At 42.1% G+C, this 10803-nt stretch overlaps 1 protein-coding gene across 2 annotated transcripts in view; it reads left to right on the top strand.

Moving 5' to 3' along the window:
• Nucleotides 1-10803, top strand: part of cdc14ab (cell division cycle 14Ab) — a 38950-nt gene that overhangs the window by 22694 nt on the left and 5453 nt on the right. The window contains exons 10-15 of one of the 2 annotated variants that reach the window (XM_042006770.1): nucleotides 3641-3779; nucleotides 6815-6980; nucleotides 7278-7378; nucleotides 8216-8263; nucleotides 8348-8476; nucleotides 8882-9236. In XM_042006770.1, the coding sequence (XP_041862704.1) occupies nucleotides 3641-3779; nucleotides 6815-6980; nucleotides 7278-7378; nucleotides 8216-8263; nucleotides 8348-8476; nucleotides 8882-9236 (938 nt within the window). The remainder of the gene's footprint in view (nucleotides 1-3640; nucleotides 3780-6814; nucleotides 6981-7277; nucleotides 7379-8215; nucleotides 8264-8347; nucleotides 8477-8881; nucleotides 9237-10803) is intronic. The other variant, XM_042006771.1, reaches the window with a different exon arrangement.

A 10803-nucleotide genomic window follows, 5' to 3' on the forward strand; every position in this document is an offset into this window, starting at 1 on the left:
CTATAAATAAATAAAAAAAAATAGCCTACATTTAAGAAATAAATTTGGGATTTTCATTAGGGCTGTCAAAATTAATGTTAATGCAAAGAGATTAATCTGTGATAATAATGCATTATTTTTTAACACATAAGCAACAAAGTTATTACTCATGCCATCTTAAAAATCTGAATTTGACATTGTCTCAGTGAAAGAAGCAGATTTTTGGCATGTAGGGTTTTAAGCTTCCATTTAGAGCATTATTATTTTTTTTTTTAGAGCCAAAACCCCAAGACAATATACGTTGGGTTGTTCCCTTTGTCCCGAACAACTGAGTGGTTTATAATGTGATTACATCAAATGGGTCATCCTGTAGCCAAATTCAGATTTGTGATATGCCGTCAGTGATAACTTTGTTTATGCTTTAATGCTTTAAAGAATTAGTTCCACAAATTAACCTATTTGCATTTACTTGTTAATTTAGATAGCAATAATAAAAGTCTAAAATTTATTTGATAAATGACACCTACTCATGTTATTTTGGGGATTGAGTCACTGCTCTGTATCACCCAAGGAGTAGTTGTCAGTGTGTCCAGCAGAGGGCGACGTGGTCCCACCTACAGTTTGTATGTGATGGCGTCAGAGGGAGTTACTGGAAGAGTCTGCTCTACAGGGAAGGTTCTGCCTCTCAAGAGGTGATGGCAGCTGTTTTGAAGGTTTTCTACTTGGGAATAATCTTTCTGTGTGTAGAATGATGGACTTGGAAATTACCTTAAATCCTTCCCAGAATGGTGAAACCCTCTCTTCCTAGGATGATGTTTTTCCTCCTTGGCATTGTGTTTACACAGACCTGACAGGTCCGTAGCGATAGCGAAACACTGGACTGTAGCCACGTCCTTCACAACACCATCACCACACTCATCATCCAGGGCAGGAGAGACTCTCCGCTAACATGGAGACCAGATGGTTGTGATGCCGTTTGTCCAAAGTGGTGATAAGGGTCTTAAATTAAATGCTAATAGAGAAAAAAGTTCTGTTTGTTTATAACGTTTGTCTCTGGGAACTGTTGGATTATTTAGTTGCGACTCAAAAAAATTGAACATTTTTCTATTTTCTTGTGTCGCATCGCTAGAAAATGATGGAGAAGGAGCAACGTCGCCTCCCGTGTGTCCGGCCCTTAACAGGTGAGGTGTTTGCAAGCTGAATAAAACTAATGGGCTCGACACAATGAGGCGACGTCGCTCCTTCTCCATCATTTCCCATGGAATCTGAGTGATGAGGCGAAAATCGTTGCCCTCCTCCAGCCAAGCGAAAGGCGACATTTGTGCATGTTAAATGTTGCGCTCGTTCACACAGACGTGCACACGGGGCTTAGTACGCAACACAAGAAAATAGAAAAAATGTTAAATTTTGTCGCTGTCGCCTGGCTGACCAATGAGAGCAGGCTAGACAGAGCAGTCAGCAAACACTTTGAACATGGAAGAATATTTTAGCTTAATAAAAGGCAGCCGCGTGGCGCCAGAGTGAATCAGTCCAAACGTAGGTTCTGGATTTATCTGGATCAGCCTTGACGTCCATCAAATGATGATATTCACAGTGCTGTTTCCTATTTTGTAAACTAGGATGAACCCAGGGTTGTCTCTCATTTATACAGTAAACAGCAAGATTTCTGTGCAAGATCTTCTGATTCTCCATCTGTCATACTTTGTCACGTCATGGACTGGTTTGAAAATGTCACAATCCCCACCAATATCATAACATTTCTTCGATCAGAGTTGTGGAAGGGGTCTGCAGCAGTGGGAGGGGTCTGCAGCAGTGGGAGGAGTCTGCAGCAGTGGGAGGGGTCTGCAGCAGTGGGAGGAGTCTGCAGCAGTGGGAGGGGTCTGCAGCAGTGGGAGGGGTCTGCAGCAGTGGGAGGAGTCTGCAGCAGTGGGAGGGGTCTGCAGCAGTGGGAGGGGTCTGCAGCAGTGGAAGGGGTCTGCAGCAGTGGGAGGGGTCTGCAGCAGTGGGAGGGGTCTGCAGCAGTGGGAGGGGTCTGCAGCAGAGCGCTACAATGCCTGCGGCGCTCGATTTGCACAGCACAAGAGGAAACTGTGAAGGAAAAAAATAACTAGATCATTTCATTTTTGTGATCGTTGAAAACCCAGATTGTAATTGTGATTAAAATTCGATTAATCGTCCAGCCCTAAAGTGTACATATGTAACCAGGTGGTTCTGCATAGTGAGGGAGGCTGATGTTTCCGACGCTATGTGCAGCCGTGGGGGCGTGGCAGGGCGTGTTTCCACCTCCGTGTTGCCCGCTCTGGCTGATCAAGGGGATTATAAACAGGTGCGGGTAGCCGCATTGTAGCTCTCTGGTTTTCGGCTGTATGCAGCATTGGAGTGTGTCGCTGCAGGGTTCTGGCGGTGTGGATTGGCAGCAGAACTGTGGAGTTTGCTGTCGGAGTCGCGGATGTCCCCCAGTCTGGCTGGTGAAGGCTGTGCTGAGGGGTGTTCGTGTGGGTGCGTGAAGGAAGCTGTGTGCAGATTGCCCCTGTCCTGCTATGTTCTTTAGCTGCTACTAGGCTCTTTAGTCCCTGCTGTATTTCTTTAGTTCGTCAGCATCTTTAGCATCTTCAGCGTGACGCTAGGCTGCTATTTCAGTTGTTGCCCGCCACACCTCGCATTGTTAGATCGTCTAAGCTGGTTAAGCTTGAGCCGTAGGGGTGACGTGGTCGTTCCTGCCCGCGGTTTATGCGCGCATTTAGTTTTATTTCGGCTTTACTTCCACATTTATGGGTTAGCGTGGAGGGTTTGTGCGAGACTTTTAGGAGTTTGAGTGAGGAGGGATTTTCTTTTGATAAGTTTAAGTTTGCACTTAGTCTACTAATTTTGTTTGAGTTTGATTACTAATTCATTAATTGTTTTTTCTTTATTTTCTTTTGTTTGCAGTGATTTCTTTATGTTTGTAAGTCCCGTCTGCTCAAAGGCATGTTTTAAAGAATTTAATGTGAATAAAGAAATTATTTTTGTATGACTGTTCGTTTCTGTCAATCAGTAGCCTGAACAAACTTGTGCATTTCATAATAGGGAGCTCTAGACCTTATTTTAGAAATTGGTTTGGTCTACCAGAGGACCCTTGCAGTCCCGTCCTTTGTCACGATCCGGGTCGTCCCCCCCGTGTTACACATATAAAACACATTTAAGTCACTACCAGTATGAATAAATTTGATATCTCATCATATCCATTATTAAGTCTTGGTGGTCATAGAGTTTAGTTTAGAGGAGAAAAAAGGCTTCATAATTAGAAACTTCACTAAAACAGTTTATTTCTCATCTTTCTGAGACATTAGAAACACGGAATAAAAACTATCTACAACTTAAAGCTTTTAATATTTATTTTTCCTAACATGAAGCTAAGCAATATTCTATAAAAACAATAATTATCTTTGTGTCTTGAAGATGTTTTAAAAGGGGATGACAAGTAAAAGCTAATGCTGCATCAGGTCATGTTGGGTTTGAAGAACTGGGATCGGGTTGGATCTGTGGGTCGAGGGAACTCTGTGTTGGTTCTAACTAAATAAACAGGCTCCACTATCTGGTTTGATGCTTCTCTGCTGACTCACTGCATCACTTCTCTGTCTCTCTCTCTCTCTCTCTCTCTCTCTCTCTCTCTCTCTCTCAGCCGGTCTGGGCAGAACGGGCACTCTGATTGGCTGTTACCTGATGAAACATTATCGCTTCACGGTGGGGGAGGCCATCGCCTGGATCCGGATCTGCAGACCGGGCTCTGTGATTGGCCCACAGCAGAACTTCCTGGAAGAGTGAGTCGCTCAATCAGTAAAATTTAATTCGTATAGCGATTTATAATAACCAAAAGGTGGTCAAAGTGCTTCATCAGTCATAAAACGTATGTAAAAGCATAAAAACATAAAATAATTATATAACACAAAGAAAGACAATTGGAAAGTGCTACAGTGCTGCAAGGTACTAAGAGCCTTCCAGAAGTGCATAAAACGGACTAATAAGAAAAATAAACTACACATAAAAACAAGACTGCCCTAATGGGAATTAAAAGCCAAACTAAAAAGTGGGTCTTTAGCTTAGATTTTAAAAGGCTGAGATAAGTAATGATGTGAAATGTTGGGGGGCTGTTTGTTCCACAGTCCACTAAAGAACAATCACCCCACTGTTTGTATCTGGACCTTGGGACTTCTAACAGAAGCTGACCCGGAGAACGCAGGGCAGGAAGTTTAAAATCGATTCTAAAACTAACTGGAAGCAAGTGGAGCGACAAAAGCGCAGGAGTTGTGTGTTCACGTCTGCATGTGCTTGTTAAAAATCGGGCAGCAGCGTTTCTGTACAAGTTGGAGACTGAGGCCAACTTAAAAGGCTTTACAGTAGTCCAGTCTTGAACTTAGGAATACGTGAATTTCCTTCTCAAGATCCTGCCGACTGAGGCTATGTCCACATGGCACCGAAGCCGGTTCAGGTGTGAAAACGGTGGCAAAAACTAGGAGAAAGGCTTCAACATCCCCACGACTCTGCTGTAGTACATACTACAGGCTGTGGGGGGCGCTGAACACTCCAAATTTGACCAAAACAACACATGTGCAGATAAAGTCTCACTGTGTGTTGCAGGAAGTTCATGTTGTTCAGCTAAGAAGGGAAGAGAATGCAGTGCCTCTCCAGCAGAGCAGTAAACTTCCAGCAGACAATGTGAAAACTGAAGGGATGCTCCAGTTCGTTATTCTGGCCCATCAGTCTCTATCTGTCTGGTGGCTAAAATGCTGTAATCCTGCATGACAGTGTGACTCACATGAAGGTGAAGGCAGACGTAATAATCTCCAGCTGGGGTTGTTCTGCTCATACGCTGCAGCTGGTTGAGCATGATGGGTTTATTTCACTGTGTCACTAATGCACATAAACCTGTGGAGCATTTTAAACATTCTCAATGAGCACAGTCCCGCTTGTAGAATCTTTAAACTGAACTAAAAGTTGTTGCTAATCGGCTCCATGAAGACGTTCTGGCCAGACAGGAATCAGAAAATATCGGTGTCTGCGGATACCCTTTCTCAGGTATCAGAATTGGATCAGGATCCCAGAGCTATTTGGTGCATCTCTAAGCTTTAGCCCCGCTTTGGATTAGATTACTTAAAAACGTACGTTTTTCAGAGTGAAGACGAATATGGTGGGAATGTGGCGCAGGAAATGACTGAGGTTGAATAATCACTGCTGTTCGTTTCATGATGGATAAAAAACACTTTCATATCAGACAAGAGATCAGCTGCAGGACCAAAGACATATTTTCTTTTTCTGACTTGCTCAGTTATCAGTTTCCAGTCAGTAGCAGTTTGCTTCTCCTGGTGTCGGTACATGTGTTTGTCTTGGCTGCAATTTTCTGTTATACATATTTTAGTCGAAGTGGTTTTACAGATAACGATAATCTGGCACTTTGCCGTGGCTCTGTTATGTTACTAAAGAATAAAGTTCATGCAGACTTTGGCCATTAAAATAAAATAAAAAGTTCAGGAGAAGTTAAAACCTGTTTCATGAGATTTTTTAGTTTTCATCTTACATGGATGTGAAATTTTCAAAGAACAGTTATTTGTTTTCATTTAAGTCTCTATAGTTTGGTTTAGTTTTTTTTTCCCCCTGAATTAACCCTTAAAACTCCACTAGATTTCCAGCGCCTCCCGAGCGTTATCACTTATAACATCGTCAGTGTCTCAGGGGCGGTAGTGTGTAGCTCTGTGGGGTAAACTGTGGATTTCCAGACATTTCTATCCCGTCCAGGAGGTTTACAATTCAGCCACTAAATGTAGTTTTACTCAGAGACTCTATCTGGTAAATCCACAATGATCCATGATAACAGCATTATTTACCACATTTCACCATAAAAACATCACCATCACCACTATGTTGCTAAGAGACCTCTATTTAGACCTGGACATGATGATGAAGCCACTTCCTGTCTGACTTTCCACCAATCAGAGAGCTTAGATTGACGGTAACGTCCAATCAGGAGCAGCCAAAGATCAACCAGTGAGCAGAAAGTTCTATGTGTGTCTGTGTGTTATTTCTACAAAGTTCTGTTAGTAATAAATTCTGCTTTCTTCTTCTGGTCGGCCTTTATGCTGCTATATCTATTCATACATTAATTTTACATCATTTTACCTCCCAATCTGACAGCTGAGGCTGGAAACATCATGTCTGATGCTGACTGGGATTAAAAGCTTCAGCTTCTACATGCAGTTTTACAAAAACAAGCAGGTGGACCTAAATAGCAAAAAATGTCCAACACAAAAACAGCAATCAAAAAAAGTTAATCATTACAGTAATTATATTTTTTTATTAATGTTTTACAAAGATGTTTTCAGTTTTCTTTTTTTGTGCTGCATGTTCACAAAGTAAATCAACTAAACAAACTTCCCCAAAAAGTGGTAAATGCATATTTTTGGTCTCATATCTACTTGAACCTGGAGTCTGACTTTAGCCCAGACCAAAACTTTGATCTGCAGGTTTGTCTCAACATTTCCAGCAGACTCCATCGTTCTGGTTCAGTTCTCATGTCCCAACATTCACCACTCGTTAACCTGGCTGCACCTTTCTGCTGATTCTGGACCAGCTGAATGTTTGTCCTCAGCTACACAATGTTTGGAAATGAGGTGGATGTTTGTGCAGCTGATTCTGCTCCGTCCTGTGTTCCGAGTCTAAACTCTGCAGTTTCTCACCCTTCTGAACTGTGAAGTGTGAAGTTAATTTTATTGTTGTTGATTTAATCTGATCTGAGTACTGAATGTTTCTAATGTAGAGTCCAGGTGTTGAAGTGTGTGTTGATTTGTGTGTGTGTTAACAGAAAGCAGGCGTCGCTGTGGCTGCAGGGCGACAGTCAGCGTTCCCAGAAGATGAAGCTGGAGGAGAAAGCAGTGCCTCATCTAATCACCAGCATGAACGAAATGTCATTAAACTCCACCCACAACAGCAACATGTCCAGATCGCCGAGCTCCGACCATCTGCTGGAGGTCAGACACACACACACACGCACGCTCTCTCTCTCTCACACACACACACACACACACACACACACACACACACACACACACACAGAGATGTAGGAGAATATGGATGTGCAGGCAGTCCTATTACATCCTTCTTACACTCTATGATAAATACATTTCAATATTGATTAAAAAATCTTCATTCATTCATTCATTCACACCCTGCTGTAATGTTCTATGTAAAGCACTTTGAATCGTCTTGGGTTTATCCCTCTGGATGGAAAGTGGGTTGTCTTGTGACGTGTTTGTTTTATTCTCCAGGGCGAATTTACAGACAGCGGTCCAGGTCTGACGCAGGGAGACAAGCTGAGAGCCTTGAAGAGCCGACGTCCACCTCGCCCGGCCACCACCGGAGCCCTGAGGTACTAAAACCAGAAGCAGCACAGTGACACTAAGACATCTTCATTTATCCCCAACAAGAATACGTCCATGTGGACTGAAGGAACCAAAGACCGGCTGATCATCATGGTTCTAGAGCAGGGGTGCCCAAGTTCGGCCCTCGAGATCTACCATCCTGCAGCTTTTAGATGCAGCCCTTCTCCAACACACTTGAATCAAATGTCATCTGCATGTCATTCAGCTCTGCAGAGGCCTGGTAACGAGCCCGTCATTTGATTCAGGTTCGTGGAGAAGAGTTGCATCTAAAAGTTGCAGGATGGTAGATCTTGAGGACTGGACTTGGGCACCCCTGTTCTAGAGAAACCGTCACTGCTTTGTTCATTCTTTTTAAAATCTCTGTGCTGCCGCCCCCTGCTGTCCAGGAGAGTTATGGTATCTTATACAGTTAGATTTTACATCCTGGCCATCGTCTTTGTGGTGAATTCAGGTGGTAATTGTTTTTTGTTTTTTTTTAGACTCTGGTTACATGAGGGAACGCACTACGGTAAAGCCAAAAACTTGTAAAACACAGTTCCTCCAACAGTTTACTCACTCAGTTTGAGCTTATAAGATAGAAATCCGTCTCTGATCTGTCTGCCCGGCCAAAAATATTCAGGGCTGCCAGCTCCACCCTGTTACTTCACAATAGTGAGCCTTGAGCCTTGTGAGCCTGGCGTCAACAGGAGGTCAGAGAGGAAATTTACAACAATTTTAGGTCAGACACCTGCGGTCAAGCCGTCAAATCCTGGTGAACATCCACCCGATCTAACATCAGACAGGTGGAGGTGAGGGTCTGGACTGACGGACATGTTTTGTTTCAGGGTGGAGGAGATGAAGATGCACAGCCGCTCAGCCTCACAGCCTCTCAGGTACCAGCTTCATCTCTAGTCTGACAGCTTTAATCAATGATAAATGATAAATGTATTGATTGTGATTTGTGTGTCTGCGTTCAGGTTGTCGTTGGGGGTCGGTCAGGGCCCCACCTCTCCCCTCAAGTCCTCCAAATTCCCAGCATCCTCTGCTTCTGCTACAGCCAAAAGAATCGGGAGGAACTCTTCATCGTCGACTTCCAACATCCGGAGGTCAGAGCTCCCCCAGATTTCCTGTCTGACCCCTGCTCCTCTTCATCACCTCTTCCTCACACACTCATCAAATCTCCTTCTTTTTCTATTCATCTTGGCATTCTCTCCTTCCTCTTTACTCTTCTTCCTCTTCTGTTTTCATTCAGAAAACTACTGATGACACGTTATGTTCAAATTCTATAATCAGAGCATCCAAAATGTTTTTTTTAGGGTTTTTTATTCACTCTTTCATTCAATCATGTGATAGATTTGTTGTTGTTTATGTTTTTCTATGACTTCATGTTGTTTGTACAGTTGGGTGACCTGATCCCAGATCAGCTGTCAGGATGATGTAAGCTTCTCTGTGTGTTTGCTTCATGTGTTCATGTATGTTGTATTTGCTCCACCCCCCCTTGCTGACCTCAGCTCAGCGCTCGGCTCCCGATTGGCCAGCTCTCTCAGTGATCTGTACGCTGCCGACATCCAGGAGGACAGGAAGGCTCCATTTTCCTCTCTTCCTCCCTCCTCTTCCTCATCCGTGTCTATAAACCCCTCCCCCTCCTCTCTGGCCCCGCCCTCTCTGCCTTGCTATGGAAACGGACCTCGCAGCATGCAGCACGAGGTCAACAACAACGGCGGTCCGTACAGCAGCTCCGTGGCACCACCCGCAGGAAAAAGCTTCGTTCGAATGGGGCCTCAGGACTTCAGCGCCTACAGGGGCCGAGGGGCCTACAGCGCTATGAAGGGCCCCTCGGGGCGCTACCTGAGCCGCTCCATACCTGTAAGTCCTCTGACACAGCAGCAGCTCAGCCACACCCCTTTTTGCTGATTGGTTGTTTGTGTTCTGACACCACTAACACACTGGCTGCAGCAGGCGGTTCTTCTGTTATAAATTCTGTCATCAGTTTCATCGACACAGTTTGACCCTCAGCCAATCAAAACGTGGCTCTTGAAATGCTGATGTTTCCAGTGTGTTTCTGTCCTCTGACTTCCTGCTGCCTCAACTCTCCATCTCTGATGTTTCTGTTACTACGGTGACAAGAGTTCACATGACGAGGTGTCACAACACATCAGGAATTACAGCGACGCTTCACTGAGTCGAGCGTCATTGATAAGCGCCTTGTAGCTTTTGACTGATTAGATACGCTGGCGGACGTCTCTGAGCTGTAAGGAATCGCACCGTTGAAGAGGAGTCTTTATAAAAACATTTACAGGCCTTTCTAGACACCTCGTCATGATGACTCTTCACTAACACGTTCAGTCTTCTCCGGGATAGTTTCTGCTTTAGCCAAAGCTGCAGTTTAACTCGCACTGAAGATCAAGGGTGTCAAACTCACTTTAGTTCAGGGGCCTCATACGGAACAACTTCATCTCCAGCGGCCCAGGCCGGTAAAATAACGGCATTAACTAACTATAAACTAGGAAAAGTTTCCCATAGTTTCAATGCAAAAGAGAACAATTATATTATCAAGATGTTGTACATAGAACACCGGTTACTGTAGTAAATACTGTAGTTTTATTATCTTAGCTTAGCATTAAATTATTTTAGAAAACATTATGAACAGCCTGAAATTTCTAGAGAAAAATGAGTGCAGTTTCAACAATATTTTATTTTATTTGTTTTGTTTGTTTACATATTTTATTGTATTAATTTTTTTTATGTTATATATATATATATGTTTATTTATATATATATATATATATATATATATATATATATATATATATATATATATATATATATATGCATACACAAATATTTGTCTATTAAATATTTTTCTAATTAAAAAATGTAAAACATTTTAACTTATAAAACTATTTTTAACTTCACATAAATATTATATATATATATATATATATATATATAAAATTGCATATTTCATAAATTTTTTTGGCAGATGTATTTAATATTTTTATATTTATATATAAATATTTACAAGTCTATCAAATATTTTTTCAAATTTTAAAACATATATAAATATTTTTAAAACAAACATTTTTTATTTCAACTTCGTATATAAACAATAAATATATTATCTGTATCTTTATATTTATTTTATTTAGTTTCTATTTATTGAATTTACATATTTACTCATCTACATTTGTATTTGTATATTTGTACTTCCAGATCACAACGGTTCTTTAAAACCACTGAACATAAAATTCCAGGTGTCTGGAAGTGAAAAATCCAGTATTCCACATGATGATCAGAGTAACTTTTACACAAAAATGATTTTAAATGTACATTTGTGTCCATTTCCACATGTGTGTAGTAATCCTGACCACCTGAACTGACTGAAGTCCCGTATGTTAAGTCAGAAAGATGGAAAACATGGAATCAGTTCTCC

This window comes from Melanotaenia boesemani, chromosome 14, assembly GCF_017639745.1.
Source record: "Melanotaenia boesemani isolate fMelBoe1 chromosome 14, fMelBoe1.pri, whole genome shotgun sequence".
NCBI lineage: Eukaryota > Metazoa > Chordata > Actinopteri > Atheriniformes > Melanotaeniidae > Melanotaenia > Melanotaenia boesemani.